General features: G+C 36.8%; 1 protein-coding gene across 1 annotated transcript; it reads left to right on the forward strand.

The window, feature by feature from the left end:
* Positions 1–411: 411 nt before the first annotated feature.
* On the forward strand, positions 412–14568 carry LOC149540071 (UDP-glucose 6-dehydrogenase 3-like). The gene is made up of 3 exons (XM_089801261.1): positions 412–947; positions 11978–12418; positions 13545–14568. The coding sequence occupies exons 1-3, from the start codon at positions 495–497 to the stop codon at positions 14100–14102; spliced, it is 1452 nt and encodes a 483-aa protein (XP_089657387.1). The 5' UTR covers positions 412–494; the 3' UTR covers positions 14103–14568.
* The last annotated feature ends 7797 nt before the right edge of the window (positions 14569–22365 follow it).

The following is a 22365-nucleotide window of genomic DNA, read 5'->3' on the forward strand; positions in this document are numbered from 1 at the left end:
GCTCCTCCACAAAATAATTCCAAACGTTCAACTGCTAATTTTACAAGTCATCCATTTTTAGACCATTTTATAATTTCCCTATTTTTTATTATTCTTTTAAGTTTTTTTCCTTAAAAATATATATAAATTATACCATAAAGCCATCAAACTTAGTGCCCTAGCACTACCTACCCACAGGAACAGCTGAGTTGTATTCGAATGGATTTCTCTCCCCATTGAATTTGGTTAAAAAAATGCATTCAGCGTGATGGATTGAACAACGGTGTGATCAATCTGGTAATAACACAGCTTCTGAACACCTCGTACATTCCACTAACTAGTGGTTATGGCAGTCACGCGGAAAGCCTTGACATTTTAACAACACAAGCAAACACCAACAAAACCGAGTCTCGAGCAGCAAAGGCCAAATTCATCCACAGAAGAATCCACTCTTGGGGAGCCTGTAGCTTGTGTTTCAGGCAGAGATAAGCCGGGGGATTCGAGATAGCCACAAAATGGTGAAGATCTGCTGCATTGGGGCAGGTTACGTTGGGGGCCCGACAATGGCCATGATAGCGCTGAAATGCCCAGAGATTGAAGTTGTGGTGGTGGATATATCTGTAGCGCGCATAACGGCGTGGAACAGTGATCGCCTCCCGATATTCGAACCTGGGTTGGATGACGTGGTGAAGGCCTGCCGCGGCCGCAATCTGTTCTTCAGCTCCCAGGTCGAGAAGCACGTTGCTGAAGCCGAGATCGTCTTTGTTTCCGTGAATACGCCTACCAAAACCCGCGGTTTGGGCGCCGGTAAGGCTGCGGATTTGACCTATTGGGAATCGGCCGCGCGCATGATTGCGGATGTTTCCAAGTCGGACAAGATTGTTGTTGAGAAATCCACCGTTCCAGTTAAGACAGCGGAGGCGATTGAAAAGATTTTGACGCACAACAACAAGGGGATTCACTTTCAGGTATCGAATCGGTAATCCGATCTCCCTTCATTTTTCAAAAAACCAAATTTGTAACCAGTAGATGTGAAAATTGGTATGAAAATCGACAGTTCAAGTACAATTTGCCAGATCCGTGCTTTCACCTGTTAGTAGCTTGTTTATGCTAGGTAGTAGATCCAGTATCAGTATATTTATGATCCCTTGTTCTATGAAATAATGATATTTTTAATGAGATCCATGGTTGGTAGTTTCCTTTTAAGAGGGTAGTAAGCCTTGAACATATCAATGGTCGAGATAATTTTTACCCTTTTGGTATGGAATAATGTTATCTTTAATGAGGTCCATGATGAGCGGGGGCGAGTGTAGCAGCTACCTTTAAGGTGCTGGCTTAAACAGTTAGTACATGTATTTTATTTACAGTTTGGTAAATTCAAACTCCCAAATGACAATTAATGTTGATTCTGTTTACTTTGGGCCTTATTCGAGTTTGTGTCTACGCCAGACTTAAGTTTAGACCGTACTTAATTTTATGTTTCAGATAGCATAAAATGGATGGAGACTACTTTAATTCTTTGGGCTTGATAGCTCCTGTATTTAGTTTGTTATTTCATATTTGTTGCCTCAAATAAGAAATAATGTATTGGGCCTTTGGAAGTCGTCTCGACAGCCAGGCTAGGTTTGGACTCAGGCAAATCTTATATTTTAGTTAATTCATAATAGAAGCAGGCTCCTTAATTCTCTGGACCATAATAATTCAGGTATAGTGTCTGCTATTAGGAACATCCGAAGCCCCCAATAATTAATCCTGTCCATACTGTTAACTTTTGGGCCTTCATGTGAACTCATCTCTACAGCATTTTATGTTTTAGGCAACATATAATGAAGAGTAAAAGTACCCTTAATTCTCTCAGCTACAATAATTCTGGTACTTTATTTGTTATTTGGGATATCTGAAGCTCTAAATAATAAGTAGTGTGCATACTGTTTATTTTTGGGCCTTATCAAGAACTCATGCTTAAAGCAGTCTAAGTTTCATCTTCACCTAATTTTATGTTTTTGTTCACACATAATGGAGGTAGTCTACCCTTAATTATCCCATGGTACCGTTTACTTTTAAGCCTTAAAGCTTGTCTCTATACCAGTCTTAAGGTTTCAAATTCACCTAATTTTATGTTTTGGGCGACATAGTGGAGAGTAACTACGCTTAATTCTCTTGAATGTAATTATTATTATTATTTTTTTGGATCAGTAAAAGGCCGAGGCCAATTGATTATATTATTAAAAAGAATTAGAATTTACAAGAATTTTCAGCATCTATGTTCAAACAGGCATTGGCAGGAAAGAACGGAGAAGAAAACTTCTAATCTTGCCCAGGACTTTTGTCCTATACACTTTTACACATTAATAGGGGCATACCCCAGTTTTACAAAATTGATGTGATTCTAGTCCAATGCTCATTTTGGATCTTATAATATAAATTTCCGTTTTATCCATATCTGATGAGTTAAGAACGATGTCTGAGGCTCTGAATAAGTCTGAAAGGGGAAAGAGTGCACAACCCTAGGGGAGATTCCGTCAGGAAGAATATGCTTGGACATCCTGCTTTCTTGAATTTTGTCAAAATTGTCAAGCTTAGAAAATCGTTAGTCTGGTTAGAATTTTAATATAAAATATCATTTGAAGTGAATTAATGTGTTGTTGCTTGCTGGCTAGAAGTCTCTAGTGTGGCAGTGCAAGTGTAGAGAACTGTCCTCATAAGCCCTCCCTGATTAATAATCAAATGCATAATTTTTAGTAGTATTGAACCCTATTTACTATACTGATTCTTGTGTTCTGATAATTGTTTAAGTCTTTTAACCTCAAATTTATGGAAAAGATTTGAAATGGACAGGGGTAAGATTAGGCCAAATTTATTCAAAACTAAACTCATTCTAAACTGCCTATGCAAACTCTGAGCCATATGTGAGAAGCGTTAATGGTAAAACCATGCTGAAATATATGCAAAACCATGTTAAGAGACAGAGCAAAAAGAAACAACAATAAAACCAAGGACCACTGCGGATCAGGGCATTGCGAAGATGACAACGTAAAGTTTGTAAATTTATACCAGATGGTGCTATTATTGAAACCATATTTTATACAAAAGGCTCTGTTATAACTTATGGAGTGCCTGCCATTCTACTGATATGTTTAATTTATCGTATTTACATTACTTACTGATTATCATCCTAACCTTAGTAGAAAAGAAACAAAATGGCACCTGTTGGTGTTTTGAAACTTCATAGTTTCAAATTACCCCGATGAGAACAAGATACATCTAGAGGCAGCTACTTCCCATCTTCAACATATCCTTTCAGACATTGGGCCAACTATAAGGCTAGACCCTTCTTCTTCTTCAGGCTCTGCAAAACCTAGGCGGGTGGACCTCAGATTCACTTATATGTTACCAGTGCTAAAACATATTCTTGAATCTAACAAAGCAAATAAAAACCTTAAATCTTCTAACACTTACGCACAGATCTTAGACATGGAATAGCCAATAACATGGCCAAAGAAATTGCTAAGCTAAGTGAGGGTATTCTTTTCAGTTCGTTCGATATTAAAGGGAAAGATATTTGATTAATGATGTTGATTTCAGCAAAAATATGACATGAACAACATAACACTCTGATCCTGTATATGATCAGTGCTTTATCTATTGGGCAGTCATACAAACCCCTAACATACATCCCTGAAAGTCATTGGCATATCCCATACATCAAGACTTCTTGATCTATCTATTCATCTTGTGAATCAGACATCTGCATCTTTCTGAATCTCATACCCAACCTATCCCTTCATGATATCTGCAATCCTATGATGATAAATCAAGCATTTACATAACTCCTTGAGTCATAAGCAAAATAAATCAATCATATACAACCAACAGATTGCAACTGAGTTTCATAATCTTTGTTAAATTAAACACAAAAGATCACAAATAGCATGAATGGGAGACAAGATATCAAAATGAAGATTAACTTGCCGCTGCATTTTCATTCATTTCTTTGAAACAAATAAAATAAGATGCATGAAATTGAAATGTAAAACTGCTTAACAGATCAAAACTATTTGTATTCTTATTTCTTGCTGTTCATGACAAGGGAGATTGCTGAAAAATGATGGTGGAATCACAGCTTTGGAACGAACAATGTGGTCTCACAGACAAACTGGAACCAACAATGTGGTCTTACACTGAAAACTGCCAACATGGTATCACAGCAGTGAGAAATTTTCTCTGAAACTAGAACCTTGGTCTCACAAATTTGAGAAAACTCAAAATTGGAGCCCCTACAATGAATCAGAAAGAGAGGAAGTGACATGTGTCCACTTGAATCTTCATCCTTTGCTGTTGTAAAAACATCTCTCATCTTTCTACCCATGAAATCTTATTTGGTTTTCCTCATTGTTTTGTAACAAACTCGAAATGTTTCTTCCTAAAATACCTGAAAAAATCATGAAATGCTGATAATGCTTTGATTCAACTGATTTGGATCTAACAAATTTCACCCATAACTGCATTTTTATTGTCTTTTATGTTCATTCAATTCACCATTTCACTGGGAATTAGATTTGAATTGCCTCAATTGAATTAAACTGAAAATTGGGTACCTGAGACAAATCCTTGCATAACTCGTACCAGTGGCCTCCTGTGTGAAAACAAACTCCAGAAACAGAAAGTTCGTTCTCTTGATTCTGGCGATATATAATAGTGCTATATGCACTTAGTAGAAATGCCCAAAATCTTAGTTTGAATTATCAGCTCCTGTCATGACTCTGAGATTGCACTTTGGCATATATTTAACTTTTTCTAAAGTTAAAACTATAGGATAAATTCAAATTTTATTTAAAACTCCTCAGGCATGTCAGAAAAAGGGGAAAATAATAAAAAATTAATTTTTATGCCTTTTTGATTTTTCCCTCACTTTTTCATTTGGGTCAAATATGTTTGACCGACCTTGACACGTGTCATGCTCTGATTGGTTGACTTCCGGCTTAGTCACCTGACACCTGCCAACCAACGCCATGTGTCACTTCCTCATTGGTCCTTTGTTTTGCCACATGGTCGGTCGCTCAGCATTGTGCCATGTCATTGCGACATAGCGACGTCGCGACATGTGGCACCTCTGGACACATCAGCACCCAGTTAGCATCGCCACATCATTGCCTTGTCATTGTGCCACGTCACTACCATGTCATCGGTTGCTATGTCAGATGACGAGTCAGCATTTTGCCACATTGTTGCAATATAGCGACATCGTGACACGTGGCGTTTTTCGGCACCTCAGCACTTCAAGAAGCGTGCCACGTCTGAAACCGTGCCACGTCACTACCATGTCATCAGTCGCTATGTCGAATGACGAGTCAGCATTTTGCCACATCGTCGCGATATAGTGACATCGTGACACGTGGCATTTTCTGACACCTCAGCACTTCAAGAAGCGTGCCACGTCTGAAAGCTTTGTTTACTTGTCATTTCGCAATTCATCCATCCCAATCCTGTTGGTGTCACGTGTCAATCTTTGATTCGTTCGCAGGTCCAATGAACGTCCAGTCAGCAAGTTTGATCAAAATTTACTCATGGTCACATAGGCCGGGCCCACTGCACAAGGTGTTTGAGGCGTAAAAAGCAGTGTCTCTTAAGACACCATACAATATAAACATTGTTATATTTAAACATTTGAAAGAACACCACCACAATGAATGTGGGACAATGTTTTTGCCTTCATGCAAGGAAAAATGAGAAAGACCTATTGATTTATGACGTAGAGGTGGACCGGACAGCAACATTGGAAGCAATCGATACAAAGACTGTGCAAAGGCGTCCCATTCTGCCTGCCCAAAAGGACTTTTCCATACTTCACCACCGTATCCATTTGTTGGGACAATCACATATCCTCACAGGTTTAGTATGGGGTGGAGCGGCTTCTCAATGAGAGCTTCAGCGACATGGAAATTTTACTAGTTAAAACTATAGTAAAGGTAGTGTTTCCTTTCTCATAAACGCTCTTCTCCATGTTCAGCTCTGTATTTTCTAGACATTCTGAAAAGATTAGGATAACAATGGCATACACACTCCCTTGCACTCCTCACATTCCATGTATTCGAGTGTCTTATATTGCTCAGATCATAACAAACAAAATTTCTTTGGAGCTCATACGCATTTGGTGTCATTCACCGGTACCATGATAAAGCTTCAAAGTAAACTGCTAGGCTGTGGGGCTCAAAACTGACTCTTCCAGCTGGCCAATACTCGTCTCCTCCTCCATCTCATGCACAATGAAAATAAATATATTCTTGAATAAATTCCTGAGAGATAAACATTTCTTAGACATGAAATTAGGTGTGTTCCTGTGCTTCACATACACGAGGAAAATGATCCCCACATGCTGCCTACAGCCACAGCAAATCACAAATCCATCTTCTTTGCAAGGAGCGGTCTCCAGATAGTTATGAAGGTGTCCTCCCATGCAAAAACCTTCTTCACAATGCAGTTTCCTGTTAAAAATGTCGAATGGAGCGTTGAGGAACGTTTTAATCCCTCCTACTTTGGTTTGTTGGCATGTGTGCTCTGTCTCGACTTGCTCTTAAAGTCGAGTTCCTGCACTTTTCATCGGTAAGCCTAGGCATAGCTCCATATATAGATTCATGGGTATACAACCCCAAGAAAAGCTCCACATTGAAAGAGCGAAGAGATGGATCATGGGAGTTGACCTTGAACATTTCCTTTTTCTTTTGCATAATGGCCATCGATTCAAGCCTCATTCCACTTGATGAAACATTAATGATACATTGCCTTATGAGAAAAGTCTTCGTATAGTCACTTTAAAACCATTGTTGGGATGTGCTTTAAAAAATTGTACAACTTCGGACTTCCACGACAAGTATCCAACTCGTCCACAAAGCTCATTCCAATGCCAGCCGGATTTGTAACTTTGTGATACAATTGGTGCAAGGATCCATAAAAGTCCTCTACTTGGTCTTGGCAATGGTCTCATGAATGAGAGCGTGTGATAATTTTATGCATTCACAGAATTATATAATTACGAAAGCCATTATACCCTCCTTTTAACATCTTCACTTCGCACAATACGTTATCGATATGATAACATCAGTCGGGCCCCAAAGTGGGTTCGGCTAATTTTGTTTTTGTTTTCGAACAACTGACATCTTAGAGTGGTCTACTAAACATCTGACATTGACTAAAAACCATTCAATCACTGTTGGTTCAACTTTTAAAACTCAATTCACCTCTTTCTGCAAACTTGTCAACTTTGTGCTAGGAGGACCTTTGATTGGCTTTAAAAACTGACAAAAACACCTGATCGAGCTTTGAAATCAAACATACCGATCCTTTGTCCCACATTCTTGCATCTTGTCGAATCACGTCTCATGACAAATTCTTGGTCAAAAGATATTTACCGTCAAAGTTGCCCTTTTAGAACTCCCTGCAAGAAAACATGTCAGAAAACAATAAATCACGTTTGGATTTGGCTTTGAAAACAGGGTAAATTGACACTTGGGGGGACGAAAACTAGGGCATCGGTTCGCTGTCACGAAGACAACCCAAAATTGGGATTTGCGCTGATGATGAATAACGTGGCAAATTTGGCGAGCGGTCAAAGTGGGCTACTTAGAATTTGCAGACTGGAAACACTGGCAGAAAAGTGATTTTTGCACACGGAATGGACTTGAGAAAGTGTGCAGAGGGATTTGTCATAACTTGCAGATTGGCACACTTAAAGTATTTTTAGAGGAGAACACAACGATACAATCCATTCGATCTCAACTATCACAGATTCATAGTTATAACATCTTGACACCAGTAAAACTTCATAAATTGCATTTGGAATTATGTTTGAAAACTGATCAAACGGATTCATCATAAGTTCAAAATTGAAACATAACAAATCTCTAACCTCTAAAATGCAATGCAAATGGAATTTTCTCATTTTGGTCAACTGGGTCAAAGAAATAACAAGTCAAACAAGGCCTCCCAGAATTTTGAACAATTTGCATCAGCATGACAACAATTAATGACTAACTTTGAGGGATCCAAAACTTAGTCAACATATCGAAACGACTCGAAAATTGAAACATAGGTTCTCTGGTATGGATACTAAACACTCCCAAAGCGGCGAGTCATGAAACATTACTGGGTGTGAGATATTCAATTGCAAACAAGGCCTCCTGTCATTGTTTGACACTTGGGCAAAAATGCAGATTTGGGACACTTAGGCAAGAATGCAGATTTGGACATTGCTCAAAACAGAACTTCACAGAATGACAATTTATCTTCATGGGACAAGTGGATATATTGAATGCAAGGTGTTAGAAACATTAAACACCTTTTAGGCCTCAAAAGCACTTATAAGGCTTGATTTTTTGAATGGTACTCAAAATCAGGGCTTCAATTTTGAGTCCCAACAGCCCCCACTATAACGGCAACCTTCTTTGCAGAGGTACTACTAGTTATAAAGACAGGCCCTCCGAGCTGGGTCAAAACCAAAAAAGTGGTTTCAAGCTTAACCAGACTGGACAAAGGTTGAATTGATAAACCATCTTCAATCTTCCCGGAGGTCTTCCATCTGGCTGTACCATTCCATGCCCCTCTAGTTAACACAGATGCGTGTGTTTGTAGCTGCCACTTAGAACATCCAGTTGCGGGTGATTCGCTCCATTCTTTGCACAAAGGCCCTCTTATCTTGTATGATCAGGATTGGGAATACTTCAATCGGAGAGTGCCGGTTATAATACTTGTTCCTTTTGGGAATGCAGAGGTTGTCATCAACAACATCTAGCTTCTTAACGATTGGTGCTTTGAAGACTGTTTGTAAAAATCCCTAATGGCTGGTTTGTCCCTATCCACATGCAGAATGGTGGCCACAAGCATAGCAACAACGTTAGTGTTACGCTTGGGTCAGTCAACCAGAGCAGATATGATCTTAATGGCACTGTGAACTAATCTAGCCTTAGTTTTTACAATCTTACTGATCCCAAGGGTCGAGATATCCCCCCAAAGGCCATTTCTCTAAGGCCGGACTCCATCCTAATGGTCGTATCCATCCTAGCCCTATATCCTGTTTGAGACAATTGAGATTCACCAACCTTGTTCCTATAGCTCTTTGAAAAGGTGCGAGCCCTCTTTACTGTGAAATACTTTATATAGCTGGTTAGTCATCATTATTAGTCGCTCTCCATTTTGCAGTTCGTACTGAGAATTTGGGTGATCTTAATCCGTGATGGTTTTGATTAAAATTGCCTAGTTTTATCCTTCAACTTGTGTGTTGTCTGTTTCACTGCAATTGGGATTAGGAAAGTACAGATTGCGAATTAATTGTAATCTATAACCAATCATAGCATTGATTGCTTTAAAGTATTTGTTTAAATTATGGCAACACCCTGGTTGTGTGTTTATAATATGATTATAAGGGGCAGATTAAATTATGGCAACACCCCGTGATAATTTTAAGCTGATGTTTGAGGTGGATACTTTGTCCTAAGCTATAGTATTTGTTTAAATTATGGCAACACCCTGTGTGTGTGTTTATAATATGATTATAAGGGGCAGATTAAATTATGGCAACACCCCGTGATAATTTTAAGCTAATGTTTGAGGTGGATATGTCTGTCCTAAGCTATCCTAGATCTATGAAAGGTGTTGTTGACATCAAGAGCCTAGACCCCAAAAATGGCCATCTTCCTAGTGAATTCTTTTGCATCCTAGTTTTCTGTTACAAATCTTTGTGAAGATTCTTCTGAGTTGTTGATAGTGAAATTTTGTCCATCTGCTTCTGAATTTGCTAGTGAGTCTGCTTTTGAATGTAATAATTATTTCCATTCAACTTTTCCTTACTTAGGACATCCAAAGCCCCAAATAACAGCTAATGTGCGTATAGTTTACTCTTGGGCCTTCATGGGAACTTCTGTCTACGTCAATCTATGTTTTGACTGCACCTAGTTTTGTGTCTTAGTCAACATATTAAGGAGAGATGCTACCTTAATTCCCTTGGTCATATTAATTTCAGCACTTAGCATCTCATCCAGGTTATATATCTCTGTATGTAAAATTATATCCCAAAATAATTCTCAGAGGTAATTCACCAGCTGAAAACTGCCTTCCATTTGGTAAAATATCTTCATTCAATCCCTTCTCTTGAATGTAATAATTGTTAAATCCATTCAACTTTTCGTCAAAGCCCCAAATAACAACTAACGTGCATATGGTTTACTTTTGGGTCTTCATGGCCATCTCTGTCTATGTCAATCTATGTTTTTACTGCACCAAATTTTGTGTTTTAGGTGACATATAAAGGAGGGACACTACTTTGATTCCCTTGGCCATAGTAATTTCAGCACTTACGGTCCGGCTTAAAGCTCTCTGTATGTAAAGTTATATACCAAAATAATTCTCTGTAATTCACCAGCTGAAAACTGCCTTCCATTTCGTAAAGTGCCATCATTCAGTTTCTTCTTCTGTTCAGTCGCACTATCCGGTTTATTTATGGATATTATTAATATAAATTTTTTCATTTAACAAACCAAAGTTGTCATTTTCAAGATAAAGATTCCATCCATTCTTATCAATTTATTGCAATGAACCTCTAACACCTATGCATTGTGAATAGGGACTGACTGCCCTTCCATCAGTCCACCACCTATCCAAATGTAGTGCTCCTGTTGTTGCCCACAACAACATGGGGCTCAAGCAGACTGGAACCCAAGACCTCCTGGATGGGAGGCTCACAGCTTATACTGCACTTCAGGGTCATCCCTTCCATGAGACCCTTCTTAACCCAGAAAGTAGTGAATATATTACTTTAGGTGGCATTGATGCCTCCACATTAATATCCCCGCTGAACAGAAATGCAGTGTAGATTTTGTTTTAGGTGATGTTTTTGCCCCTCCATTACTTTTCTATGATTTTGTTTCTCTACAGTTTTGCATTGTATTTTCTTCAATTTGTCATACAACTACTATACTAAATAGCTCTTTTTCATTGTTCAACTTGCAATTATTCTAAAAGATCCAAGGAAGATGCAATAAAGTTATAAACATTCATATTGAATACTGTTCATCTCCTTTTCATATTGGCTGCATTTTCCTTAGGCAACCCTATTATATATTTTGCAGCCCCTTTTAGTCTTCCACAGCATTTGTTTTACATTGTTGGGGATGCATTAGGCACTTTAATTATACGATTCTTAGTTGTTTTTAATTTTAACTTCATTTTATTTAGACATTCCTATTGTGTACTTTTTAGGTCCTTTTAGCTCTCTGCAGCATTTTCTTTGTGTAATCCTATTGTTTACTTCTCAATCTTTGCTAGATATGCTCAAAGCATATCAGTGTAGTTGCAAGACTATAATTATATATTTACATAACTGTCTAGTCATTGTCTTTAAAAAATAACTGTACGCTTGTTGCTTAAAGTTTCAGATTCTCTTTAGTTTCTAGAGATGCACCAGACACATCTGCTGTACATGATTCAAAACTGCATTTTTTTCAGTTTCTGAGAGAAGTGCTCGATTAATATTCTTGCCAGATTTTTCAGCTTTATATTCTCTACTTTGTTAGAGATGTCCAAGCCACTCATATTTTATATTTGTCAACTGGAGTCATTTAGTTTATTAGAGATGCACTTGCTGTATCTGTTGTACATTTCCAATTGCATTTTATTCAATTTGTTAGATGCTCCCGGCATTCCAATTATATATTTTTCAGCTGCATTGTTTCTGGTATATTAGTGATGCACTCCGCACTTGTAATGCATCTTTTCAGCTGGATAATATTTGCTTTATTAGACGAGCTAGGTACTATTGTAGACTGCATTTTCTTAATTGTGTAAGATATTCATAAGGCTTGTCTATAATGTAGTTTTTGGCACATTTTCTTTAACCCTGTTATAAATGCACTAACTGTTTATTATTTTTGGGTTCTTTTAAATTGTTCACTATTTTTGAGCCACTCAAGAACAACAATACCTAAATAACTGTAAATTTAATTTTCAGATCCTGTCAAATCCAGAGTTTCTTGCCGAGGGGACTGCCATAGAGGATCTGATGCGGCCAGATAGAGTCCTTATTGGGGGGCGTGAAACTGCTGAGGGACAGAAGGCTGTTTCGGCTCTTGCAGCAGTTTATGCTCATTGGATCCCACAAGACCGCATCCTGACCATGAATCTTTGGTCTGCTGAGCTGTCAAAGCTGGCAGCTAATGCCTTTCTGGCTCAGCGGATCTCATCTGTTAATGCCATGTCAGCTCTCTGTGAGACCACGGGTGCTGATGTGGCAGAGGTTGCATATGCTGTGGGCAAAGACTCACGCATAGGCCCCAGATTCTTGAATGCTAGTGTAGGTTTTGGTGGTTCCTGCTTTCAAAAAGATATTTTGAACCTGGTATACATCTGTGAGTGCAATGGCCTGGCAGAGGTTGCACATTACTGGAAACAGGTAAGGGCATTTTTATATGCAATTTTTTGACAGTCCGTTAAAAGCTTTAGAAATTTTTCAAATACAGATATCTCCAAATTTCTCTTTAATTACATTTACATATTTTAAATTGTGTGAATGTATATTGGTCATGTTTTCATGAGTAAAGTATAATTAAAAGTTAATAACGAAAATGCCTTTCAATATATGAAAATCAAGTTGTATCCGTAGATTAACTTCTAGAGGTTTCAGATCCTTGTTTGTTGGCTCAGGACTTTGACCATAACCACATTCATGCTTGGGGTGTCATCAATGCTAATAGATAGACTATAGATAAATTTGAATTTGGTGTAGTACTAGTTTTTCCATGGAATCAAGGATAACCTTATTAATGACTCGGGTGCCCAATGCTAATAGGTAAAAATAATTTGGTGTAGTACTAGTTTTTCCATGGAATCAAGGATAACCTTATTAATGACTCGGGTGCCCAATGCTAATAGGTAAAAATACAGACTAAGTAATTGTATTTACCATTTGTTATGTCTTTCTTTGGAATTATGCAGAATCAATTCATGGTTGGGGTGTCATCCATGTTAATAATAAAATAACAGGAATTAAAGTGTTTCTTCAAAAATTTACAGAGCTTCTTAAAAAATCAGATTTGTCATTTGGTATTTGTTTTTCCGTTCATGTTTGGGATTTCATCTGTGCCAATAGTTAAAATGCACACATATTATATTAGTTGTAGGTCCTAGGTTCTTTGGAATTATGACGCGCTACATACTATTTGAAATGGGTTTGGATATATTTATAGGCTTTTTTTCAAGTTGGCTAAACATGTACTAAATCTGTAAGTATCGGATTTGTCGATTGATTATATTTTAAGAATCAAGTCATATTTTCTGATTTGATTTTCTGTTTCTTATTTTGTAGAGGTTCTAGACCCTCCAACCTTGTTCTGTTTGTTCAGTCAGTATCATTCTTATGGGTGAACATGCCAACATTTTTCTTAGTTTCTTTAGAATTAGACTAAATATACTTGCATTAAATGTATATCTTTTGTTTGCATTAAATGTAAATCTTTTGTTTTTCTATTTCCTTACTATTTGCAATGGGCATGACTTAAATTGAAAATTACTTTAAACAGGTTGTGCACATCAATGACTACCAGAAATCTAGATTTGTGAACAGGGTGGTTTCATCCATGTTCAATACTGTTTCTGGCAAGAAGATAGCAATTCTGGGATTTGCCTTCAAGAAGGACACAGGGGACACAAGAGAAACTGCCGCCATTGATGTGTGCCATGGCTTATTGGGCGACAAGGCACAATTGAGCATCTATGATCCACAAGTGACAGAAGACCAGATCAGGAGGGACTTAGCCATGAATAAGTTTGATTGGGATCACCCCCAGCATCTGGTCCCCAGCAGCCCTACTGCCTCTAAACAGGTGAATGTGGTTTGGGATGCATACGAGGCTACTAGGAATGCCCATGGGATCTGCATCTTGACTGAGTGGGATGAATTCAAGAGTCTGAACTATAGTAAGATCTATGAGAACATGGAGAAGCCTGCTTTTGTGTTCGATGGGCGCAATGTGGTTAACACCGAGGAGCTGAGGAAGATTGGATTTATTGTGTACTCTGTTGGGAAACCCCTGGATCCATGGATCAAGGATCTCCCAGCTGCTGCGCCCTCAATTTAGAAAGATTCAGGAGAGGGTTAGTTGTTGGTTGACCTAGTTTAGATCCCTACAAATTGTGCCAAATCTCCTATTTATTTCAATTCTTGCTTCTTGGTTGGATATTTTATTCTGTGGCACACGGTTAACTTTACATCTGCTTCATCTATTACTAGAAGAACACATGCACCTAATAAGTGTGGGGTGATGTTAGCCACAAGTCATACCAGTACAAAATTAGAACTAAATTTTTGGCCATGAATTATCTGTTGAGAGGTATTTTTCATACACTGGCAAGAGGCAATGTTCATCAAGAACCAGAGCATTTTCTTTGGCTTAAGACATTTGCTGAAGAATGAGGAAATTCTAACTACTGGACTATATACAATCCTTGAATGTATAAAGCATTGGTTTTCTCAAAGTTGAGGAAAAGTAATGATTTTTCTGTTTTGATTAAATGGAGAGGCAATACTAATGAAGAGTTGTAGCAGTTTTGTTTGTATTGCATTATTATTTTGTAACTTTCATCATCCTTATTGCTCCAGATGGTTGAATATGAGGTATGTCAGTTGAAATCTTATCTATCTTCTCATTAACAGATGAATCCTGACACTGTCAAACAATTTTGAAAAATTGGTTGCTTATTGAGTTTTTCTGGAAAGAAAATCTATATGGCAACATTTTTTTTCTTATTTATTAAGGCTATCAGTTCACGTTTGACAAATTTGGTTTTGATCTTTCTCGTCCTAAGTATCTGCTGCCAAATCTTATATACAAGACTATGATCTGAAAAAAGAACATTGTTGTACCAAAACATGATTATTTCATTTTGCAATCTAGTTAAATTCTTCCCATTCAGAACCATAGAATATTCATGACTATATCTGTAACACATGCACCTAAGAATTGTGCAGTAATATTTGAAGCATGTCCCTCAATAGCTTAAAAATCAGAACTATTTCCTTATTACTAAAATATGATTGCTTTTTGCAATCAGGTTTTTTGAGCTTATTCTGTGTAAACCTTTTTTGGCTTATCTAGCAGAAATATAGAGAATTCCCCTATTCTTTTTGGAGAGGATTTGTATATTTCAGTTATATGTCAAGAATAAAGAGAGGCATATGTGAGTGTGAAGTGCATAAATGAGAGCAGCATCTTTGGATCTCAAGTATTTTTGTGATGAGATTTTGCAAATTCATATTGGAAAAAACAGCAGTAGTGCTGCTAGTCCTTATTCTATATAGAGTTCTCCATGTAACAAGGGAAATGACATATAGATGATTTTTTTTTGTTCTTTGGAAAGCACTGCTGGTCATTTCCTGTTATTGATGTAACCCCTAATAAATTTATTGTAGGATTTAACCCACAGTTTCAACGGATTTAAATGAAAACCATTCCTTTGGAATTCAAAAATGTTGTTCCCAAAAGTTTGCCTTGCAAATTGATTAGGGGCAGTGTTAGGGATTATGCCCCTCCAGGAGACTACCTTTTATCCAAGACCTGTAAAAAAATTGCATGTGTTAGAATATAAAAGAATATACATATATACATACAAAGGTTAACTAGTAATTAAATTATTCAACATGGAATAATAGGAAGAAGTGACACCTTGAAGATAAACAAGGATAGGGTTTCCACTTATAGTGCCATGCCCCAGAATGTCAAATATTTGCTGGGAATAATGTGAAGTACCCAAGATGAAGTGGAAATGTTGCATCAGCTAAGCTGCAATTAAACCTTGAAGAATCCACAAGGTTAGCTTTCAAAAGATAAACACATTTGTTATAACCCTCATGAGACATCTTCATTCTCTTGTGAGAAGGTAGTTAATTCTTTACTAACTTCAAAACTTTCAATATATTTTCCTCTTCTTTGATTGAAAAAAGCAGCAGTTATTTTTATGTTGATCAGGGTCCCTTGTTTATAACACTCATTATTTACAGCCAAGTTATAACTACTTAGACAAGCAACTTGAACAAAAACCCTTCATGCAAGTCATTTTGAAATTATATTTGGGATATGTTGATGCGTATTTTATGACCCACTAAATAGTAGAACAAAATATCGAAATATCTTATCCTCTCTTGAATAAAGTCTCATGTATGCTAAGATTGTTAGAAGATCATACAATGACTTCAAGGTTCTTTCAACGCCAGTTCTTGATTGTGGATAAGTTTGGTGGTTGACGTGATTTGCTGATGATCACAAGGGGCCTTATGTATGTTTACTCAGATTCATTCCAAGCCATGCTAGATGTGGGAGGTATCTAAAGGTTTTGTAGTTAAGTACATTTTTTGATTTTCACAAAAGATGTAGAAAAAAAATTGGGATAGGGTTTAGAAATTCTATTTTAATCCGAAGGGCAATGATGATAACAAATGGTGCTTTGGTGGACAAATTCCTTAATTTACCAAGCTTCGCTTTGCCAAGTTATATCACAACTATATGTGAACTGGTGCAATCTTCAAGTGTTATCCCAAAGATTTTCATACCACTACATAAAACATAAATAACAATGCATATGAAAGATAGAAGTTAAACATATGCATGAAAAGGGTTTAGGGTAACTTTGCAGAACGATTTAGAATCACTAAAACTACAAAAGTATGAATTAAAGAAGTTCATCAAAACACTATCACATTGTCCATTTCAATCACAACACTTTAACTAAACTGAACTTAATCTAAGTGAGGGAATTTAAGAGAACAAGCAATCACCAAGACACCTCAAGCATTCACTACGCTTCAATGAAAACTCTATTATCTCACTAGCTCATAGCAACAATCTCATAAAATCCTTCCTTTACAAATGAGTAGTGAGGCATTTATCTAGGTTCTCAATTACAACAGGTGGCCCAGATTGTGCCAAATCAGCCCTAATTAGGATTAAGGCAAAGAAAAGGAATCTACACTAATGCGATAAGAAGTCCACTACTATAGTAGGCAATAAATGCCCACTATGCATGCTTGTTTAGGAAGGGAGTCGAGTGCAATCAATGACCACTAAGAACACCCACTATGTATTAAATGTCTCTATCCTCGATTCCCCACTTGAAGGCATGGAATCAATCCAACACCGTCTCCAACTCTTCTGTACCGGTGCTTGGTGTCAATTCTTGCTTAAATTACACAACTGCAATTGTTCTTTATGCCTTTCCTAAACTTTCCTCCCAATTCGGTAGCAAGTCCTGAGTTGTGTGCATGGTATTCGAGAAGATGGTAAAGTTCTCAAAATCATCTCTTTCAAAAACATTCAACTGAAAGAACTCTAACTTGACTTTTGAATTGTCTGGTGTCATTTCATCCTCTACCAATCTTTGTGATAACAAGGATGCAACTGTGTTGGACACCCCTTGTTTGATGTTGTTAACCACCTTCTTCCATTGACCGGATTCCTTGGTGAAGCTCTCAAACATTTCATTAGTTGTGATCATTGCACTACACCAATTAAGGAAATCCTAGCCATCTCCTTAATTGTTAACTCAACTGTTGATCAATATTTTCTTTGGGGTCTCCATCAGATTTTGAATGTCGAAAATCATTTCATATTGGTAAATATGCCCATCTTTCCATGATTCCTCCATGCACTGGATCCTAGAGAGTACAACAAATGCTCTAGTATGCACTTGCACCAATTCATTTGCATGTTTGAATGCTTCTTGAATTCTTTCAACCCAAGCCTTCGCACCTTAAGCAACCCGCTTGATCCTATCGATATCATCTACTGCTTCAGCTGAAACATTAATCGGAGGGATGAATGATGGACCTTTCTCTCTTACAGGATGAGGCAAGTCGTTGATGTATTGACATAGGGCTTTGATTTCTCTTTTTTGTTTTCGTTATCCTTCTTCTAGCTTCTTTAGTCTATCTTTCAAAGCTTGAGTGGATTTATCAAATTCTTCTATGATTTGCTCACATGAGGCATGGCCAAGATTGATTTTTGTGACATGGTACTCATTTGGAGCAATTTGAATTTTACCCTTGTCAACTGTAGGAGTTGCAATCTGCGAAATCCTGGACCCCAATTCTCCTCTAACAACTTGATTGAATCTTTTTGCTTTGCCTTGTTCTTTGAATTGGTTTGCTTGGTCCAAAATTTCTTGTAATTTAATTGTTGGATCAACCTCCTTTTGTTGACTTCTTTGAATTTGTTGCTTTAACCATTCTAGAATGAGTATACTCTAGTCTCCTAGGACCACCAATTGTTCTTTCCTTTGGACCACTTGAAAGTTGATCTCCTCTTCATGTCTTAGACTATCCATCATCACTTCAGGAGCAAAAATTTCTACAATTGGAATCTGTCTCATCATTGCAGGAGCTTCTTCTTCTTTTGGACAAGCCTCCATCTCCATAATTTCTCACTCTAAGATTGTAGCGAGACTTTCCTCTATAGCTCTATCTTGATCTCTTCCTCTCTCTTGCATAGATTTTTCGTAGGCATTTATACCCAGTCTATCATGCACTGGCCTAACCAAATCTTCTCTCTCAAATCTCTTCATGCTTGTCTCTACTTCCTGCCTTTCAAATGTTTCTATCTTCTGGACATTGGAAGTGTGACTTAGAGAAGCAAGAACATTTCTAGATTTATGCTTCCTTTGTTGAGGCTCCTGGACATCTATCTCATTCCTACAATGCTTTTCTCGAGCTACCTCTTTCACCTTCCTAGTTCCTACACCTATTGATGGAGTTCCTCTTTCTTCAATAGTCCCTTTGGATATTTTCCTTAGCCTTTCATTCTTGAGCGATCAATGACCAATTAATCTATTGTAAATCCATTTGTTAACACAACTAGTTTAGTGAGCTTACGCCTAATCCACCATTTTGTAAAATCCAAAACTAACCTTGAAACACTGTCAAAATCTATGAACTCTTTATTTTTCCAATCATATGGCTAAACTATCGTTTCTTGATTGAATACTTTTCCCATCACATTTGGATCCTCCTCCATTTGACCAGGAACTTGGAATATGTTACCTGCTCTGATAATGCTCATTAATAACAATCTTGAATGCATCTTCTTTCTAATTTCATTCCCATTTGCAACATTTGCCCCAAAATCCTCAAGGTGAACTTTATGTTGGTACTTTGATCCTACTACTAATGTGATCTTGTTAAAGGGCTCAAACCTTTTCCGATAAAGGGGAAGACAAAAGAAGCAGAGTTCATTTGATGATCTCTCATTTGCCTTCAGACATGGACATGCATAGGTTTTCTTTCTCCAATGGAAATTCAGATTTGCAATTCCAACTTCCTCTTCCCTTTTTGAATGTTGTAATAAACTATGAGTTGCTGAGTGAGTTCCAACAAGAACATCTTATCTGTTGGGTACCTCGGAAGTTTGAGCCGTATGGAAAATCCCTGAACTCAGATGTATGAAAAGGTGGGGAATTGGATGAACCAAGCACCAAAATCCTCCACCAACTTCATTGCGCAAATTGATAATCTCATATGCAACTTCTTTTGTAGGGTCCTTACTATGCACATGGAAAAAAAATCACAAACCCTCACATAATCATCTCTGGAATATAAATGCAATTGCGGGTAGCATTCATGAACTTTCAAGTGTTGGACTCCACTCCTAATCGGTCTTTTGCATCTTAGTCCATCATAATTCATCATTTGTGCTAGCATACAGATGATGTAAGAGCTCATGTAAAACTTTCTTGTGTGCTCTAGATTCATCAATTGTTAATTAAGGTTATCACTTATGAGTCCAACCCGATCTATCCTATCACTTTCTTTTGCCACCTACTCAACGAAGTACCACATCCAAGATTCAAATTTATAGGAATGAGGCACACCAAAAATGCGACTAAGCATCATGATCATGTTGCTATACTCCTCTTGCAAGTCAAGCCATACTAATTCCTTGGGAATCTTGGAATGATGTGATCTATTCTTTTTCAACGATCTCTTGTTGATTATTTCTTCACAAAACTGAATTCCATCAATGTAGCTTTTGAGTGCCTTCTCCCGTGTTTTTGTCACCATTCTCAGATGTGAAGGGATCCCAAATGCTTTAGATATGGATGTAGAAGAAAAATTTGCGAGAATATTTTGATTTGAATCCTTGATTGTTCTGTCCCTGGGACTATAGTGTTTGGCACCTCCCATGATCAACTCTAGATGTTGAGGGAAAGCAGCTGCAACAACAATTCCACTTCTCACGATTCTGGTAGCTACGTGTGTAGGATGATGGCCATTGTATTCAAACATTCTTTGATTGAATTCTTTCAAATTGGGCCCACTGAGGCTTGTATTTCCAATTTTTGCCCATTTCAAAATGATTTTGGATTCAAGATAAAATCCTCTTGTTTAATTCTTTATAATTGTCCCCGTGTTTCTCCCTAACCTCAAGGTTTTGCCATTCTTCCTTCCAACAAAATAGAAAAATGTTTATACCTAAGAATATTCAAAAAGCACAAAAAACAAGAATAATTCCTCCTAAAGATGAATGTTTTGGAACTTTGTCAAGATTTTAGATTCTTCTACTTGGAATTTACTTTTCAAGCTTTTCTCAAGAAACTTGCAAAAATCTTGAACTCACTGAAAAAGTTCCCTTGTAATGAATTTCAAAAATCATCCTTCACGAATTCCAAGAAAATTCATTTTCTCTCTCCTCAATGATCATGAGAATTTGTTCAATTTTTTTTCCCAAACTCTCTAAATTTCACTATTGCTTTAATTCATTCTTCAACTTTGTGTGTGTAAGAGAGAATGAAATAATTTGGTTATATAAGCCATCCTTATGAAAAAACTACAATTAAAGTTGCAGGCTAATATTAGGCAGTTGCTTTACTTAGTCACTAAGATTCCCATTTCTATGCCATTTGTCGCCTTTCTTCTTGTTTTTCAAAAACTTGTCATTTTGCTGCTTTAAGCTTCATGATGAAGTTATGTCCAATTCATCCTATTTTAATTTTTTGAAAATTAATTAATTAAATATTAATAATTACTATTTAATCAATTTTCTTGATTTAATGCAAAAATCATTTCAATTTCTCTTAATTCTTATTTTATTCGATTATTCTAAAAAAGTAATCAAATTAAATATTAATAAAAATTAATAATTAATTTTCTTTGTAAATCCAAAAATCATCCACAGAAAAGTTGCTTTTCGAATTTCTTGAATTGTAATGTTTTAAATCAATTATTTTTTTATCCTTGAAGAATTTTCCCAATCTTTTTCTTTTCCAATTGATTTCACGATATCGCCTTTTTTCCAAACTTTTCAAAATTTAACTCTCTTCAAATTTCCAAAATTTCCAACTTTTTTGCAATTTTGATTCAAAATTTTCTACACTTTGGATTTTATGATTTCTGCATCTTCTAAGAATCTTTTAATTTTTTTCAAGTCTTGGGATTTTTCCAAAATTCAAAATTTTTCCCAGGGATGATTGGGGTTTTAATGATCGAGATGAATCACCCCCCTCGGTTGACACTACTTTGGTGGCCTAAGGGGTTGCTTAATGTTTTTTTTTGATGAATAATTGTTGATTCCAACTACGACCGTATGAACTCTTGCGGGGTGATCTTGTATCCCCTGTACCCTTTTTTGTGAATTTGTAACAAGTATATTAATTTATTAATAGAAAATAACTATTCATAAAAAAAAAATCAACCTTTTATGATTTGGACATGGCTATTTAGTAGATTTGTTTTGGAATTTTAAAACTATTTTGGACCTTGAAATTTTCTCACTGTCGCAGATTTTTCAAATTTCACAACTTTTCATTTTGTCCCAAATTTTCTAAGCTTTCAATTTTTGCTCGAGTAACTTTCACTTTTTAAATTTTCTGGAATTTTTTCACCTTCCAAGATTTTTTAAGTTTTCAAAGTCTTAAGATCTTTCAAGGATTCTTTTTTTTTTTTTTTTTTTTTTTGCAAATTTTTCCATTTTCATCCGACAACTCTCACACATTTGGATTTTCATGATTTTAAATTTCTCAAATTTTTAATTCTTTAATTTCATTTCAAGTTTTCAACTTTTTAATTTTAGAAATGGAATTTGGGATGAGAGATACTTCTTTTGGAACACTTTTGGCGATGGGGTAAATTTGCACCCCTAAAATAAAAATTTGTGTTGAGGATTTCCGTTCACACTGAAAAATCCACAAGTAAGTACAATATCCCTCTGGATTTCAAGGAATGTGGGGTTTTGGAGAGATGGTAGAATTTTATCTGTGGGAGAAAATCCTTGATGGACTCAAAAGTGCGCCCTCAAAAAATGTGGAGAGTGGGATCGTAAGGATTCATGTCCGAGGGAAAAAATTCCATGACACATGGAA

The sequence above is a fragment of the Cupressus sempervirens genome, chromosome 9, assembly GCF_028749045.1.
Source record: "Cupressus sempervirens isolate cs-2001-9-10 chromosome 9, ASM2874904v1, whole genome shotgun sequence".
NCBI lineage: Eukaryota > Viridiplantae > Streptophyta > Pinopsida > Cupressales > Cupressaceae > Cupressus > Cupressus sempervirens.

Bases quoted from the DNA above. Each gene is read 5' to 3' on its own strand.
- LOC149540071 (XM_089801261.1), top strand. From the start codon at position 495: ATGGTGAAGATCTGCTGCATTGGGGCAGGTTACGTTGGGGGCCCGACA. The intron at 948-11,977 runs GTATCGAATCGG...TTTAATTTTCAG, and splicing joins ACAAGGGGATTCACTTTCAG to ATCCTGTCAAATCCAGAGTT. The intron at 12,419-13,544 runs GTAAGGGCATTT...TACTTTAAACAG, and splicing joins TTGCACATTACTGGAAACAG to GTTGTGCACATCAATGACTA.